Source organism: Fringilla coelebs, assembly GCF_963513975.1.
Source record: "Fringilla coelebs genome assembly, chromosome: 6".
NCBI classification, from domain to species: Eukaryota; Metazoa; Chordata; class Aves; order Passeriformes; family Fringillidae; genus Fringilla; species Fringilla coelebs.
In genome coordinates, this window is record NC_140034.1 from 24,626,492 (window position 1) to 24,645,888 (window position 19,397).

General features: G+C 35.7%; 1 protein-coding gene across 1 annotated transcript in view; it reads left to right on the plus strand.

Annotated features, from left to right (window-relative positions):
* The window catches only part of SLC25A21 (solute carrier family 25 member 21), a 233,941-nt gene that overhangs the window by 130,426 nt on the left and 84,118 nt on the right, over nucleotides 1–19,397 (plus strand). The window contains exon 2 of the mRNA XM_084207172.1: nucleotides 1,864–1,912. Within this exon, the coding sequence (XP_084063298.1) occupies nucleotides 1,864–1,912 (49 nt within the window). The remainder of the gene's footprint in view (nucleotides 1–1,863; nucleotides 1,913–19,397) is intronic.

Genomic DNA, 19,397 nt, shown 5'->3' on the forward strand with positions numbered 1-19,397 from the left:
CTATAATGAGAATCCTCCCCCTGCTAATGCTCAGTTTCAGTGTAAAAGGCTTACCTAGTAAGTATCTGTGTTGCTCAGAAGATTTGCATAAAGTTGAAATAGAAAGCAGATAATGTTTTGAAATTGAATGTTCTCTGATATAAACTTTAAACCACATCCCCAATTTTCCTATTCTACCTGAAACACTAAACTTACTAGTTCTAAAATAATCAAAATATGAAACTTTAAGCCTCCCTTAGATTAAATTCAATAATGAAAAGAACCTCAGGTTTCTGATCCTGATTATATACTGCAATGAGTGCCACTCAGGCAGGGCATGGTTCCTTCATGAAGCTCACCAAGAGCTTTCCTCCATCAAGTCTGCCAAAGAATAGGGCCAAAATGCAAATTCCATTCTTTCCATAGTTTTTGTGTGCAATATTTCATAATGTGATTTTCTCCTCGAGTTAATTTCAATACTTTTCTTAGAAAAATAAAGTAATTGGGTTGCTAGCATGTAACAAACCATGTTAGAGACTGGTAACTAAAGTAACACCTGAGCTCTGATGTGGTGTGTGCCATTAGAGGAAGAGGACAGGTTGTGGAACTTAAGCCAGTGACATCTGAAATAGGAGAACATCTAGTGGAACACGAGCATGTGCTTAGTTTAAGTGGGACTATATGTCATACCTAAAGAAAGGAATTTTCAGATATTTTAACTTGAAGAAATCTTTCCTGAATCAAGATTTTTGGAAATTTAGCTCCAACTCATCAAAACATTCTTTATTACAAAGGCTTTGTAATTATTTTTACAATAATCATAAATAAAGTAAATAAATGCATTCAAACATTGTAATAAGTATAGTCTTCACGACCTGTTTCTTCATGTTGTAGCATTGAATTTATTACACTAGGTAAAAAGCATGAGTGGCGTTTAAGGGTCCTAATAACCAGGGCACAGAAATTGCAAAGACATGTAATTATTATCTAGGAATAAATGCATGTATTTTTTTGGCATTTCAAAGTCCTGTAAGATTTGTACAGTAGTTTTTATTGTGCCTGCAGATTGACAGATCTCTAAAATACACTTTTACAGTGGTCCTGATAAATACATCTTTTTACTGCTTGTTTGCTCTTTGGAATGAGGCTGATGTGTCAAATGGAGAGGAGAGTAGGCAAACCTAGAAATTTAACTAGAAAAATTCTCCCTGGGTTATGTATGGACTTTTCATCAGGTGTCAGGTTGGTGGAAAAAATAATAGAGCCAGCTTTGAAGGTGGTGTTGACAGGTGCATTTGGGACCTTCAAGATCTCTCTTACCTTGGCACTGGCGCCTAGAAATTCACACTCAAAGGGGAAAAGCCAGGACCACACATCAGCATCAGGCCAGGGTAGGGTAGGACAAAGGACCTGCGAGGCTGCAGCTCAGATGCTCAGGAATCAACCTCAAGTGCATCTGAGCCACCAGTGCAGTCCTGCAGTGTCCTTAGGAATTATTCCTGTATGACAAAGAAGCAAGTGCCAACCTGAGCTCCCTTCCTTTGCTACTCTCCACAAGACTCAATGTATTTATTTCTGATGCCAGTCAAATGTTCCCACTGTTCTTAAGTCAGAAAACTGAGCAAAAATGAAGATTAAATTGATTGTGTAGCTAAAGTTCTCACTTAGCCCACTCCAGTGAACAACTAGCTCTGTTCACTGTTGGAAATCCCAGTGGTTTATTCACACTGCAGAGGCACGTTTAAAATACGAGTACTGCGTCGTCAATGATATGTGTAGGGTTTTACTTTGCCTTTCAAATTTCAAAAACTGTTGGAGTCAATGAAAATTAAATTACTATTTGTACAAATTTTTATTAGGCCTTTCTTTGTTATTCTTTTATAGGTCTTGTAGAAATTTGCCTGATGCACCCCCTTGATGTAGTGAAAACAAGGTAAGATCATGCTTGAACAGGTTTTGTTGATACTGGAAGATATCCAAATTACAAGCTGTCAAAAAATAAAAGCCTAGAACTTCTCCCAGTAAGATAACTTGTGCCTCTAATGACATTTATATTTACTTACCTGTATTTACAGCATTTGACAGATGGAATTTGAGTAGCATGGCACATTTCTGATTAGAGGTCATCTAAAGGTGTTAAATCTGCTTATGACATGTATTCTTACTCTTGTAACACAATGCTATGACATGAAGATGGCTAAAGTTAAATTCACTTAGTATATGTAATATCTGCAGTGATGCTTTTATATGTAATTGGGAAATACCATATTGCTTTCAAAATAATTTTACTTGATTTTTAATAAAAATTATAAGAGGAGATGTTCCATATTCTCTTTGTAAGCTAAATAACTTCATGATTTTATATTTTTTAAATATTTTTATTTGTCTTCATTTTTTTTCTGAATATTTCTTTAAAAGTAAAAAATCAGTCTTACTCTTCTTTCAAGAGGTCCCCAAAGAATGTGCTTTAGTGACTTAATTTTGGCAGTTTGTGCTATAACTGACCTCTAGCTTTCAAGTTTTGGTTTTATTTCTCCCAATTTTTCTCTTTGTACTGAACTAGAAGTCAAGTGTTTTTGTAGTAATAATGTAGATCATTCATAATTTAGTGTAAGCCACATATCATGTGTCAGAAAATTCATTAATTGCACATCTGTACTGGCAGTCAAGAGATGTACTTTTGGTTTTCTGATAGGAACCACACAGTGGGCTCTCAGAACACAAGGACAGATTTCCCCATGTCTTTTTGAGATTTTACTGAGTTTTACACACCTTTAGTAGTGAAAAGGCTTTTCAGATCTGAGGTCCTGAAATGTAAAGCATTAAAGAGTGTATGAGGATATTTGTCAAGCTGTAACAATCCTTAAAAATACAATAAAAAATAAAAATTAGGAAACCCTTAAATTTGAAATGTAAGCCCATAAGCAGCGGAATTTTTGGAAGAAAGAAAGAAGTAGGAAGAAAGGAAAGAACAGTAGCTGTGCAGAAGAAATCAGATTATCGATCAAAGTAGAACTGAGGGGCTGAATCAAATAAAAAAATTCATTAAACTTCAAATTTCTTCATTTGAAGCGACTTCCATTGAGTTGACTCTTCCACTGAGTTAGCTGCAGCTCTCTGTAGGAGTGGGCAGCGCCCATGTGATAGTTTTTCTGATTTGTTGATGCAGATGTTTTCTGCAGAGATATTACACAGATTTTGCAGTAACATTTCTGCAGATCTCAGCAGATGGTAGTAGTTCAAAATACTTACATTTTGAAAGCAAATGACAAAACCAAGAATAGAAAATCCTTTGATCTCATCCATCATTTTGTTCTACGTTCCTAACATCATGCTTCTTCCGTTCATTTTGTAATGGTCCCAATTTACTATACCAGATTAATTCTTTGATGGCCTTGAAAGTTCAAATGAAACATTGGTTTTAATTCTGAACTTTGGACATAGAATGTTTTCTAATAGTTTTTCATTGACTTCATTCCTTTCTTGCAGTGCTTCTAAGTACTGTTGTGTGTTAATCTTTCCCAACATGGTATTGATAATCCACTGTTTCCGAATCACTTCCAGCTATTACAGTTTTGGTGATTGATTGGCTTAGGGTTTTCTTCCTATTGGTTAGGTGAAAGGATGTATGAAAACACCGTTTGTTCCTTAATTTTTAAGGTGTTTTGAGTTTCCTGCCTTTTTTTCAAGAAGTGTGTTTGGTTAAAAGAGTCCTGTGGCCATTTCAAATTATGGTAATCTCATTGATCTAAGTTACTGTTCTGAAGGAGTTTAGGGAAGATGTCAGAGGCTCACATCTAGTGGACTGATGGCTTAGTGCTTCATTGATATTTTGTGTATGTGCATGTTTTTAATAAAAAATTGGAGAAAATAAAGTTTCTGTCAAAGATTATTTTGAAACCCTGGAAAATGGTTTGGCTCTTTTATGACATTTTGCAATATCTTTTCTGTGTTTAGCAATTTTCTATTATTCTACAGTAACAATGCTAGATTTGTTTATCTGCTCACATCAAGAGAGGAACAGTATATAAGTGCATGCTTATAAACCATAGAGAATCCAAATGCTTAATGAAGTGGTTTTTTCCTAAGTGTACATCTGAAAATAATTTTATTTTTTTCTCTGCTAGAACACCAAAGATCACTATTCTAAGAAATTCCTGATAGCTAGATAGATTAAGACAACTATGATCCATTGTTTTAGCTTTATGAATCCCACTTTTCTTTGAAATTAAGCTCTTTTCTCATTTGCAAGATATATTGGAATAGTTTCTGATGAGGTATTATTTTAAAAAGATGTGCTGATTTATTTTTTTTGTAGAACAGTTTCTAATAGTTATTTTATTTATCAGTTACCCTTATGATTAAATTAGCCATTAAATAAAGTACTGAACCTCTGTTCTTGTCCTCCTAAATACAGAGTCTGGTAAGGTTTTTTGTGTGTCCATGTATGAGAAGTGACAGCAGTAGCAAGAGGGTTTTGGTACAGATCCAGTCAAGACACAGATGGTTTATTTGTTAATTAAGAGCTCTAGATGGTCTTTCTTTTTTAGAAAGTGAGGGAGGAGAAAAGTGTCTTATCTTAGGATAAAGAATTGGGTTTGCTTACTTTGTACCTTTTTTGTGTCTGAAGCATAATGCAGGCTGTAATGTTTTCATCCATTAGACTTTCAGAGGATAACAAAATTACATACTAGGTCATGATACATAGGACAAGACATTGCCATATATATTGCTTTAAATTAAAAAATAGTAAAGTCCTTTTCCAGGTAGAGTTTATATGCTTTGGCTCAATCAAATGTACAAAATCCAGAACTTAATTACATTTTACTGTTGGATAATTAGCATTTATGCAGAAGCTCACAGGTGTGTAGGTGGTGAGAGAAAGGGAGAATTACAGGGAGCTCTATAAAGCCAAGGGAAAGCTAATTAATTGTGTTTGAGGAATCAGTCAAGCAAGCCTAGCTGGTAACTGGAGGATCTTTCTGTGGTCTCTGACAGTTCCAGGTTATGGTCTGAGGTAATCTGAATTCTCAGGGAAAAAAAACCAAACTGTTCATTTTTTTTCATTTCCCTAATACTGGGTTGCTGGCATAAAAATGATGTTTTCAGGAGTTCCATAACTTTGAACTAAATTCCCTAACATATGATTTTCCTTGCTGTTACATTTTAACACCTCAAAAAATGCATGTAACCAATGGTCATATTGGAAAACTAGAACTATAAGTAGAAATAAAATTTTAGCTAGTATTTCCCTAGGTTTATGAGTTGATTCCTTTTTCTTTGATTATCACCAGGATTTATACAGCTGAAATTTAGTGACTCCACTGTTTTTGAAAACAATTTCAAAATTTCCTTTGCAAGTATTTATACAGACTGTGAAACATATATTTGTGTGGAAATAGTAATTTTGGATGTGACTTGGTATTAAGTATCTAGGAAATGGAAACCTACTGAGTAATTTTTAACAGTTATCTACAGAATTTAATAGACAACACAAATGAAGAAATGTATGACTGTTTTCAAATAATAGATTAAAAAATAACAACACATCATCAAAAACTTTCAAATGTATAACATCTGAAAAGAAAATGTGTCTGAAATCCCTGTGAACAGGAAATATGTTATGGGAATTAGATGAATCGTTTACTTCTCTATTTTGTTTTGGGTGTAATTTGACATCACTATGCATTTTGAGACAAATATCTGAAAGAGAGATGGTTTTTCTCACACCACAATAATACCAAATTGTCCTCCAGATCTGTGTTGACTTCAGTGGAGATAGATGAGTTCATACCACTGGAGTATCTAAAAGTTTTTTACTTCTGCACAATTTATTCAAAGAGAGGTGAATGTTATGCCAAATACCATATAAAAGACTTGGAGAAAGTGTAGTTTGTTATTTTATTAATAATAGAATGACAGAATCATCAGGGTGACCTTTTTCCTAACATTTTAAACCTATATTCAGTGGGCAGTTTTTAAATACTTCTCTAGTTAACTCAAATAATCACAGTTCCATTTAACTTTTTTCTCTATATTGAAACAGTCTTTTCTATTTTTTGATATAGTTGTGCCTTCACAACGCAGTCTCACACGGGGATGAGTGTGCAATTTCAAAACCAATGCATAAAGGAGACCCAGGAGACATTATTTTGAAAGATTTTACTTTGATTTATCAGGAGAATAAGTTATTAGGTATAGCTTGCTTTCGTGATCAACCAATCACACGTTCCTGGTTTTTCCTATTAAAGCTGTTTCCCACCTTTGGCAGGAAGGCTGCAGTCCATATTGCTCTACTGTTATTATGCCTCTTCACATAGTTCAGCTTTAGATCAGAATCTTCATGTGGACTGACTTTGGGTCTCATACGTGATCCTGAACATCAGCATTTAAAATAGGAGGAAAATAATTCACCTTAGAAACTGTGGAGGAAATTTTTGCGTAGTCAGGATGGAGATTTTCAATTTTGCTACTCTTTCTGAAAAATTCTACACCAACATCATTAATCTGAAGGCCCAAATCTAAAAAATAATTTGAGATCTAAATCGAGGTTTGGAATCTGCATTACAGACCCATTTCTAGTTAGCAACTGTTCTGCTGATTTGTGTGCATGTTTATCCATTCTGTTCCTTTGTTCCAATTCTGTCATTTTGGTCTTATTAAAAAAGTTCAGCTTACTACATGTGTTTCCGATCTCATTCCATCTGTTATTTTGCAAGAGCTACTTCCTTTATACCATTAATTCCTCTTTGATTTTTGGTCTTTTTTGTTTGAATGGGCAGAGGTGGGGCTTGTTTCTGAAAAACATTGGTTAAGGACGAGTTCATTGTCCTTATACAGTGTTACCATTTCCAAGTGACCATAGTTCACTTGGTTTGCACCAGGCCATGTCAAGTTCATGGTACTTGATACGAACTGCTCCAGTTAGATTTGTAACAGTTTTAAAGCAGAAAATAGTCTTCCTGTCCTGGGAAAATTATCAGGATACCAAAATATTCTGTATTGGAATGAACAGTGAACTCTCCGAAGACCTAGAAAAACAATGAGTTATGGCCAATGAAACTTCTTGCAATTAATTTTGGATTTTGGAAGTTTTCACTTCCTTTTTTCCCTTTCTTTCTTTTCAATGCCTTTTAAGTAATTTTGAACCAGAAAAACAGAAGGTTTTGTTTGAAAATGTAGAGAACAACTTCCATTGTCATCTAAAAGAAGTGTATAAAAATATATTGAAACTGATAGTTTCTTGAGAAATGTTTTTTTTTTCATTTTGAAGAAAAAAAAACAAGTAAAAATAATCCCTGACCAACTCAGTTTAATGTCTTTATTTCATCCAAATGTCAAAGCTTTTCTCTGGGATTAGATTTCCTTCAATTATCAGTGGCCTTTGGCACAATTTTTCACAGGGTTTATGTGCATATTGCAGCTTATGCTCTGGTTTTATCATTTGAATTTCAGCATTGAAATACTTTGGATATTTATGTACAGATCCAATTTTTTTATAATGAGGACTTTACAGTTTATAGTAATTTGGATGTGGATGTGATCCAGTGCTCTGTAATTTGCCCTTCCTTTTCCTTCTATGTACAATCTGTTAGGAATTAATAAGGGCACATGGGCTAATAATTCCTGCTAGATATACTATTGCAATTTAAATCCTTCCCTGAATTAAAGAACAGTATTGATGTACACTGTTTAACAGATTTACAGTGATTTGCTCTGATTTGCAGTGCTGGTCAAAGTGATTTCTGTTCCTATGTGCTTTTTTTTTTTTTTTTTTTTTTGTATATTTTATAGAGAGAGTCAAGATCTTTTGGGATAAAAGGAGCTGTGTAAGTGTGGCTTCATCATCTTCTCATGTGATACTGTGTTATATATGATCAAACACCAGAACTGCTTGATGATACCCCTATTTCAAATCAGTGTAGATTTTTGGCAGGTCTGTAACCTATATTCTTTTCTTGATTTTAAAATAATTCTATCCCTTCTTTGATAGAAACTGAATTTCTGCATCATCAGATCAGACTGCTACAGATCTCTCAAGCATTTTTAATTTTGATTCGACATTCTGCCATCTACTCTTGAGTTTTTTTAATGAATAGGTGGTGCTATTTTAGACTGAAATACCCTAAAATCATAATTTCCATTTGACAGCATGGCCTGCTTCAAGTTACGTGTTACCTGTGCCATTTCACTGGATTTACCAAAACTTCCCTCAGTTTCTTGAGTCACTTGTGAGCTGTAACAACCTTGAATTTCTAACACTCACAAAATAAACCATGTCCACCTTCAGCTCAAGACAGAACAATAATCTCTATTTACCTGTTAAAGAATTCTTTCCTTGTCTGTGAGGTTTTTAGGGGAATAATATGACATAAAGACCACTCCAGATGCTTAAATAGTTTCTTACATATTTCAGGAGTGAACCAGAAGGAAGTGAAATGGCTCTATGTGCAGGGAGCAAGTGGTGAGGCCATCTTAGGGGAATTGAGAGAGGCAGTAGTAGATGGGATAGCTTTTCAGACAAGGAAGCAAGTGGACAGTCTACCAAAGAGAGCAAAAGAAAAAGAATACCAGGGCAAGAAGGAATGTGTGATGGTTGTATAATTTCTTGTCAGATAGTTACAGAAGGGATGTTTTGGGTTTCTAGAAGGCTGGTAGACCAAAGCTGACTTGGAGTGGCCTTGGTTCTCTTCAAGATGTCATTTTGCATCTTGAATATTATAAAATATAAAATATTTAATTTTGTTTGAGACTTTTGGTTTGGTGAATCTTCCCATTAGAGTGTAGCGCCAGTGACCCCAAGGTCACCGGTTCGATGCTCACTTGGGCCATTTACTTAAGAGTCAAACATGATGATCCCTGGATCCCTTCCAGCTCAGACAATTCTATGATTCAGTGAGAAGGTCTTTTACATTCCTCAGGCACAGCTAGGTGAACCCTTACAGATGGCTCCTTGAGCAGCTGATTTGGGGAGTAAATGGTGATCATCTGGAAGACATATTGATTATTATCCATCCTGCTAGTGACAATCCTTTTGACTATGGGCATTTGCAAGATACATTCAGTCATCTGTTCTCTTAACAATTTTTTGCTTGTTATTTAATTTTTCCTCTTGTTTGGACAATGAGCTAGAACCATTTCAGATTCCTTTAATGTATATTTTGTTTTCATTCTAATGACATAGCACAATATTCTATGTCTGGATTTCCAGTGCTTACAAAGTTCGTATATAAATATTACTGGCAACTACATGGACAGAACTTGTAAAATGACAAGAGCCTGAGGGTTTCTCTCCTATAACCTGCATTTATATATTTAGAGAAATAAATTTCACTGTACTGGTACAGCATCTTCCTTGGTAGAGGAAGTGAAGTTTCTTTACATTTAAGTTCTCTAGCACTGGAAAAACCTGTTGGTGATTAGTTGTGTCTGTATGATGCAGTTGCAAAAAAGTGGTGTGGACTGTGTTTTGTGATTTCACAAGGTGTACATTCTGCACTTGCAATTTAAATCCAAGAAAGCTCTGAAATTTTTTCTTCCATTTTTTATTGCTTTAATTTTATGAAAATGCTTCCTTTTACAATATGAGGCTACAAATAACCCTCTTCTAGACAGGACAGAAAAATGTGATGAAAGAGCTCTAAAACTGTTATGGTGAGGAATCACACCATGCCTTACAGTTATGAGAGAATAATTCTTTTGTCATTACACTGCCCAATGGGAAAAGCAAAAAAAGGAAGAGAACCTAGGACTAAGTATCCTCTAAAATATACTCATTGTAGTGCTGTCTGTTTCTCTAGTTAGAAATTACTGAAGACGTATATTATCTTTAGATAATATAGAAGCAGTTGGATTTTTTTGTACTGTCTCAAGATATCTCCAGATAAACAGGATATTTACAAGAATCAGAAGCCATGACTAAATTTTCATGACAAAAAAATTCAAATTCAGTTTGAAACATTTTGGATCTGTGGGTCAGCTGACAGATCTGAAAAAATACAGCCGTGTTTGTACAGAAAACATCCTGTCGTATTATAGTGTGTTATATTGTATTAAATACAATAGATGTGTTTAATTATTTTATTTGTTTAGATTCCCTCATGCTATTGTATTGCTGTCAAAAAAGGAATCACTGTAATTTACAGTAATGTAACTTTTTTGAGTTATGGAAATTGCCTCAGTGCTCCTTACACTCTTAACAGGGAGAAAGAAATAGCATTAGAAGTCTTGGTGCTCAGTGCAATGTGATCTTGTACATCACTTATAAATCTGATTTATTTCTTTTGGACATGGGACATCTATTCAACTACTCATCTGCTATTTCTTAGCAATGGGGAATGTTATCAGGACTACTAGCACTTTATCCAGAGCTGTACTGTTGACCACTGCAGTAGAACCAGCACCTAAAATCACAGCCCATTCCCAAATGAGGTGTTACAGCTGTGTCTGTCATGTTCTGCCCCTGCTGTACCAGTGCTCAGAAATCCCCATCCCACTGCTGAGTTCAGCTTCCTCACCCTCTCCTCTCTCCTTACCTCTGCCTGTTGCTTGGTCCCAAACCATTCCTTTTTTTCCAGTCTATTTTAAATTGTGCCCAGTGTCAAGTCCCCTCTAATTCCCTTGGAATGCCCCTGCATAGCCTACTGCTTCTCACAGCCAGTAGGTATTTTCTAATGCTCCAGTATTTCCATTGCATAGTTTTATCCCTAACAACTATCTACACACCCTTTACTGTATATTGTTCCCCTTTTCCTTTGTTTATTCCCTTTAGACATAGTGGATTCATGGCATGCCCCCATTTTCTTTTTTCCCAAGCCTAAATTAGTGTGAGATAATCAGAGAAGCTCTTTAAATAATCTTTTTCTCTCTATTAATACTGTATTTAAAATATAATCACTCAAAGGAAATCTTGAGGGATAGAGTGGAATGAGAGCAAGAGCAGAAAGGAGAAAATGAAGGACTAGGAGGTGAGAAAGTACATGGGATTCTATTTACAAGAAAAATACATGCTGAAAATAAGTATTTAAGATGGGAATTGGGGAGTGAGAACGAACAGATGTTAGCAAAGTTACTTTGTCTGGAGACAAAGAAATGGGATAGTTAAAAAATGTGTGCATTTTAAAGTAAGATTTTAAATAAGGATTAAGCAGCTGGGAAAGGTTACTTAGACTATGAGTTGGAGACATCTATGGTGTACATAAGATTTTTTTAAAACAATCTAACAAAGCAGCTGGGTGAGTTATTAACAGATGTTAATGATTTGTCAGTGGTATAAAACATTAAGATCACATTCAGGGGTAGACCATAGTCATGTCTGATTTCTCCATGGACAAAACTTTTGCATTAGACCACTGTCATGCCTGATTTCTAACCATGGATGGAACATGCCTAAAATAATTCAAGCAAGGAGAAAAATAAAGAAAGAAAAAGAAAAGAAAGAAAGAAAAGAGAGAGAGAGAGAGAGAGAGAGAGAGAGAGAAGAAAGAAAGAAAGAAAGAAAGAAAGAAAGAAAGAAAGAAAGAAAGAAAGAAAGAAAGAAAGAAAGAAAGAAAGAAAGAAAGAAAGAGAGAAAGAAAGAGAAAACTGCCTATGTTTATTTTACTAGAATTTGTTCATCTACTGCAATGAGTGGGAGATTGTTCAAGTATGGAAAATCAGTGTTTAATGACTTCTTTTACAAAAAATAGAAAGTAAATTTTCTCCTCTTTTCATTTCTTTTTTCTTACTTGTACTTGAGCTAGCTTTTAAAAGCTATGGATACAAGAGAATAAAGCTGTATGTGTTGGAAGCACAATGTAACTGTAGCAATGCCAATAATTCTCTCAGAATAGTTGGCCCTTAATGCTGTATTTAAGTATGTCCTGAAAATAACTGCATTAGGCCAGTAAGTGCCAAGTAAATCTATAAATAAATAAAAAGAGAGATAATATCTTTATGAACTGTGCTTTCTGTATGTTTTTATGAACAGATGCATCAGTGTGTATTCTAGGTCTAGAGGGGGTTTTGAGAAACACGAGTATTCATGTTGAGTGGGATGCAAGTAAAATACCATCTCCAAAATAATCTTGGCACAATAGACACGTCTTTTGAACTTATTTCTCAAGAGAGTAAAAAGAAACAACAAAAAGCTAAGGAAATATTTGCAAGTTTTTAGCTGCTGCGATGCTGTAGTAAGCTGATGACTCCCTGGTGAGCAGGCAGTGGGTTAGATTGTGCTTTTACAACCCGAGCTGAGCCGGGGCAGAGCTCAGCAACACCAGCTGAAGAGCAGCACACAGAAGGGGTCGTGCCTCAGAGGTGCTGTGAGCTTCCCAATTTTCTCATTTTCTTCACAATAAATGATTGATCCACAGCAGTACTAATTTTTTGTACCTACAAAACATGGTCATTTCTTGTACGCTTTTTATCCATTTCCCCAAATCTGGAGCAGGGGCTAAACAGTGCCTGTGTGTCCCCTGTGCACTGGCTGCCACGATGGCCCTGCAGCAAGGCAGTGGAAGGTGCTGTGGGTGCCCATATGTGCAGGGTGGAGTTCAGGGTCTGCTACACAGGGAGATGCATTTCAAAGTGTTGCACGTGCTACTGTCCATCCAGCATCTGCCCAGGTGTGGCAACTTAGATCGAGATGGCTTCCCCCAGGAGGAACATTGGGTACTCCTTTCTTCAGGACATTAGTGAGCTGAATCAATGCAAGAATCAGTCATGGCATGAGTCATCTACAGACTGGACAGGTAAAATTAACGTTCTGAAATTGCCAAACTGGAAGACAAATCAGGAAAGGAAAAGCGAACAAACAACAAAATCCAAAAAACCACACCTTTTTAAACTTATTTTGTATCTTAGAAAGAAGTGAAGGGAAGCGTGTTTCATTTAAAAACATGGTTCCACAACATTTTCAGCTCACTTCTTTTGGAATTGTCTTCCCTCGGCACACACACTCCCATTCTTTGCCCCCTGACACACACTGGATTTCAGGGAGCTAGCACAGTGGAAGACTTATCAATTAATCATTGTCTGGCTGGGTTTCTTTTTTACCAGCTTGGTTTTCTGAATTAATTCCCCACACAATGATGTATCAGGCAATATGAGGACAAAGAAGGGGGCAGTCCAGACCCAGATGGACAGTGGCAACCCCCAAACTGTGTGCTAAAGGTGTGCAGGGAGGACGTGTGTACATGCTGTCCTTAGAGTGTGCTGTTCCACCTAATCTGCTGAAAGGTGGTTTTACACTGGGAGAGTTAGGCCTGCTCCTGGTCCCTTGGCACCCAACACACTTCTGTTCTTTGTACTTCACTCCCACCATTTCCCACATGCCAGATCTAGCAGTTGCAAAACTGCCGGGAAAATTGATTTAGCTTGATGGTGTGTCAGACTATTAAACTATTGAAGAGTATTTGTTTTCTAGTGGCTGCAGACGATTGGATTTGCTATCTAGGAATGCAGAACTGCATCCTAATCAAAGATGTATAGGTTTTTATTTACTATGTCTCTAAATTATATATGGACTGTTATTTCTATGATTGCCATTTTTCTATCTTGTCTGACAGAATGTGCTTTATAGTGTTATGTCTTCTCTTAGAAAATCAAATTCAGTTAGTTAAGGACAAATATATTCTTTGAAAGTATAAGTTGAGTTCCATCACAGGAGAAATAAAAATAATGCAAGAAAGGTATGTTACCTTCACAGGGGAATAGAATAATGCAACAATGTCGTGTAAGTAAAAATCTTTCCCAGTTTAATAATTGAAAGGTGAATTTTTGAACTAATAACTATTGCTATTCATTGCTATCCTTTTCCTTATCAGATACATTATTTTTCTGTACAAATTGTTATATTGTCAGCTTTTCATATCTAAGAAGTAAAACAGCTAACAATTCCATTATTATACAGATAATGCATTGTAACATCATATGGCATACGTCTTAGGAAATTTAGGAATATACTGAAATTAAGTTTTCAACTTTGCAAGACAGGAAATTCCAATTTTGTTGTTCATTGTTGCTAAAAAGACAAGATGCTTGTCTCCCTCGTGTCAAGTGCTCCTCTTTACAGATCCTTGTAGTTTGCCACAAGCCTGTAGAACATATCATCCTAGGGGAAGACTAATTGGTACAGTTTCTCATGAATTTGTGAGCTGTATCAGCTTACTAGAAGGGTTCAGTGAGCATCAGAATTATCACAGAGAAAGCAGCAGGACCACTCAGTGAAAACTGAGAAGGAACAGGGGAGAACCAATTGAGGTGTAAACCTCCCTGTACTGTTTCAGGTGAACTCTTACATCAGATCAACAGATCGTGGGAGATCTTAAGTAAGAAGCATCAAACCATTAAAATTATGGGTATATTAGTTCCTGTACTTCAATGTGCTCATTTGTCAGCTCTGCAGTACTTAATTCTAATGTCTAAATGCTTGGTCAAGTTTGAATGAATAAAGGATTCCTGAAGTTCCCTGTTAATAAAATTGCACAATATTGCAGAACTTGCTTGCTGTTATTACTATGAAAAATGATTGCACACTACAAAGAGCTGCTGACTTTTCTGTGAAATATGTAATTAGGATTTTGAACTTTTGTATTACAGCTTTAGCAGATATACTAATTCATGTCCACTAAAAAGAGCCTCATATTCCCTCATGTCAGCCCTGCACTCATCAAATTCAGCTCTCTAACTTAGCCAAAAGCTAATTCAACAACAAAAAGAAGAAAACTTGAAAAACAAACAAGCAAATAAACAAACAAACCAAACTTCCCAGCAAAAAGTGTAGTTAGAGAGGGAGGAATATGGAAGGAAGTAAACTGAGTCTCTCTCCAAGCAGATGGGTGTTTTTTTCAGTCAGTTCTGATGAACAGCATGAAAAAAATGGAACATGAAACATTGTGCCCTAGGTAGGAAGTAAACCTGCATAAAGAAATAAGTGCCACATGTGAAATTTACTCCCATTGTTAGGTGGAGAGGGCAAGGACATAATTAACAAGAAGCCTGAATCATGACATCTGGAAACACGGAGGGTATATATTTGTCATCTTAGTGTGTACTGGCCTGATGATCCTCTACAGACTGCTGGCAAAGACTAAACCTTAGGACAGATGGCCTTCTGATCCTTTGTCTTCTGATACATAATAAGAGGTACTATGGAGGCAAAAGCCTCCTTTCTTCATAGTAGTCACTTTCTTAGGACAAGTGACCTACAAAGCATATGTGACGGAGTTGCCTGTGATAATAAGAGCTAAAGTCACTGACTCAGACATTTTCCATCCTCTATTTTGATGAATCATCAGAAAAGTAATAAAATAATGATGACGAGTGTATCATGCTCATAGGCATTCTGAGTACCATGAAAAACATCTCATCCATTAGAAACAACATGAAATCCCAGAGAACATCACATCTGTGGAACAAGGTTAATAGTTCACATAGATTCAGCTGATTCTGCTACATGAAACCTTTCCTTGATTAGCCAAACGAAATTTTGAGATTAATTAGAAGAACTAATGATGCCATTTCCACTTACTCATTTTCAGCCTCTGAATAAATTTATCCACCAGAAGCATTTAGAGCAGTTGAATAAGAAGAGCAAGGTCTTATTGTTGTCTTTTTGTGCTATTCTGACAGCTCAGAGGACATTGAGGGAGATTTTGGCACTGGAAAGTTTTCTTAATGAATCAGAAGTTCTTAGGTGGTATATGGTGTAGAGGTGGATTAATGACTCTGCTTCACCTCTTCCTCACAAACTCTTATATGGCAGTAGGTAATTCTGGAAAGAAATCAGTGGTCAGAATGTCTTTTACAATCCAGCTTTTTGTGGCTGCCAGTACAGACCCTGGTGACTAATAGGAATTCTGCACCAATTAGAGCAGAGTTTGTGTTATATGTGCTGGGGCTAAAACAGTTCCAGTATTCTTGGCTAGCCTGAGTGCAGTGGAAATACATTAGCAGCTTTGAAAAGCTTGGCCCACAGTTCTTCCTCCCATTTAATCACATAGCTTAAGAATAATGTAAACTTGAGTCTTGGGTGACAAATCATAAAGTTATAATCAGAAATGTTATAGCACGAGGCCAATTCACAGGTACTCTTGGAAGACATAATTTATGCAGTTGCAACAAATTTCAATTTCATCATTGTTCAATGATGAGAACAATGTGATTCAGAAGCCTTTTGAAAGAGATTATTTTTCTGTTTGAAGGCAAGTTAGCTTCTGAACATGCAGATATCTTGATGCTGGTAATTGAATTCTTCCGCATTTGAAAAATAAACCAGGATTTTTATCCAGAGCATAATAAAACTTAAAATAAACAGAAATACAGAAATTGGGTCATTTCAAGTTTTGATGAGACATATTTCAGAAAACAAAGATAAATATTTTAGAAGAAGATGTCTTTTGAAGATACCTCAATCATAATTTTCAGTAAATTTTCAGATTTCAAAATGATGAAGTTACTGCTTTGGAAATTAGTGGGAAAGTGCAGAAGTGATGCAGATGAAAATCTTGTACTTTTCATGAAATATAGCTTAAAGACTTGTATTTTATATTACTTCCATTAAAACTAAGGCTGTGAGCAAAAATACCTAGGGACAGTTCATGTTTTTCCTTCTGCTGCTAAGTGGTAACCTGGGGCAACGTGTTGGACAGGTGGGTAAAAGTAATTTATCCTTGATTACAGTATTGTTGAATCTTTTCCACAAAGTCCTGTAGCTCAGAATAAGTAATACTGGGTTAAGTAAACCAAATATTGGTGGATAATTTGGCATGACATGAACATTTTGGAAGGCCAGGGTGATATCTGTCTGTGACTTTAAATAAATGACCAAATATTCAACATTTCTAAGAGATAGCCAAATTTTTCACCTTTCCCTCAGGCAATGCCACAAGACTGTGTAGCACCTCGGGAAATACTCCATGGGACATTGAAATGGGGCTGAAATATTTTAGAAGCTCTGTTCTGGACATATGCATGGGCTTGAGTTCATAACAGAGTATTTAAACCAAGTTTTGTTAGAACTTCAATCCTGATAACTTTAAACTTTCAAATGTGTTGGAGTTTTCTTCTGAATTAACAAGTGAATTTTCCCCATGGCAATCCACTTCATCAAGCTGTAATTTTTCTTTACCTTTACTTAACAGTGAAGTTGCTGTAAATGCATGTTCAGTGTATGAGTGATACCCATAAAAAGGATCTGTAGGAATTGTTTGAAAGTGCTTATCTTGCTCTGTTTCTCAGGCATGGTCCATAACGTGGCTTAGTTCCCACTCAGGGTCTTCTGACATGAGTTAGACACATATTTATGTGCTGGAGGGGTCAAAATCAAGGGATGCTTCATTGCAAGTTTACAGTGGGCACATAATCAAATGCAAAGTTTTGAATAATTTCAGCATGGTTGTATTTATTTTGGCTGCAATATTTGTCTTAAAATATAGGTCTATGTATTTAAAATCGGAAAACTATCCTAGAAGAAATATATTATGTGCTTAATAAGTACAAAAAATGTGGTGGGGATGTTAATCTAACTACCATTATTTGATCCTTGTCTTTTGTCATTGTGTGTTTTCTAGTATTAAAATTTATATATATGGTAGTTTTCCCTTCTACACCAGCACACTTTAGATCTTTATGCTAAGCAAGTTATGTAAAAGCACTTAGGAGCAGACAATTTAATTGCATTTTCTGTTGTTAAAAATACTTCTGTAATGGAAAAGAATTGCACTGACATTTTAATATGCTGTCACTTTAAGATACTACATGAAGTGTGAACAGAGCACAGGCACTTTTAACAGGTGTCTCTAATTGTTAGTTTGTTTCTTAGAAATAGCTATAATATAAATTTTGGTGGAACATGTAGATCCAAGGTGTTTGGATCTTGCAACATCCTAACCAGGCTTTCCTTTCGTTGCTGGTGAAAACAAATTGGGTTGTGTAATTGACTTTTTTGTGAATAAAGCTTTTATGTTTGCTTTGAGTTCAAACTCCATCTTTTTCTTATTATTCTTTTTTCCCTTAGGAGGGATTGCAACATGGGCTTTTAAGGGAAAAAAAAAAAAAGTCCAGTGTATTCATTTATTTTAGTAAATAGGACGTTTCTATTGCTTTCAGATTTTGCCAGTCTGTAACTGCAGAAATAATCATGAAAAAAGGGTGAAAGCCAGATCGATTACATTTTTAAAGAGTGTATTTTCATTAGATCTTCCAAGTGCCTGTTATGTTCAAAGGGAGCTCAAGATTGTCTTGTTCACAGAATACTTGAAAAACCCCTTAAAAGAAACAGATCTATCCAGGAAAATGTCTGGATTGTTGTATGAAGTGTGCTTACTTTAAAAAATGGCAGAAGAAGAGCATCAACACACATACAGTTTTTTCAAATTTTCAGTGAGGTTACTACTATCTCCAGAAGTTGTTACAAAAATGTCCTTAAGCAAACAAACAAAAAAACAGAATTCAAACCTGGTAACAAAGGTTAATGCTGAATTTTGAAAAAGAAAAAAACAGCAGTTTTGTTACATAGAAAATTAATTATGAACATTCATCTTCTAAAGAGTTTACCTAACTAACAAGTTTTTATTATAAATAGTTATTCTTCTCTGAATTGGCAGAAAGATAAACCACATAAGTTCTTCAAAGTTATGTAGTTAAGATTTAGTGAACATTTCAAGATCAAATGTTTCACTAATTTTTAAGATACATTTAGATCGATTGCACAAAATTATGAAAGTCCATTTATTAGTTAAGCTGTTGTTAAAGTAAAGGAATTCTGATCAATTTGCTAAGAATTGACTCCAGCTGTGCTGGTTTCCGTCATGTAGTTAAACAGAAGCTCACCATAGTTTGATCTCCTTGTCCTCATTTTCATGGTCACTGAAGTAAAGGTATGATGGCCTCAGCAGCAGTCATGTGTTCCTTGGGTATTCAGGTGCTAATCCAGAGACTCAATTAAAAACTTCAAAGCCGTTAGGGAAATATTTCTCTAATTTAACATAATTAACTATGTGCGTTAATTGCATATTCAAATGTCTATGAAGAAACCATGTGAGAAATTCTTCATTTCAAGATAAAGTTGACACATCTGGATTGTGATCTGGAATAGACAATAACCTCATCATCCTAGCACATAGCTATGAAGTGAAAGAACAAGTTCCAATTCCTGCTTCCTGAATCGGATATCGGACTTGGACTTGACTTTCCCAAAACCTTCACAGATGCCTTGACCTCTGAGTTTCTGGCATAATCCTTTATTCAAAGCTCAGAAACTGTTCTAGGCAAGACTAAACTAGGAGCTCCAAATAAGCTCATTCCTCCAGCATGTTCACTTGTGCACATGGTTCAGCTACAAACTGCATTGTAACAAAGCAAGAACTGATTGTGCCTCTGCCAGATCCTATTGTGAGTACTGTTGCCACTAAGACCTTGCCTCTCATTTCTTCAAT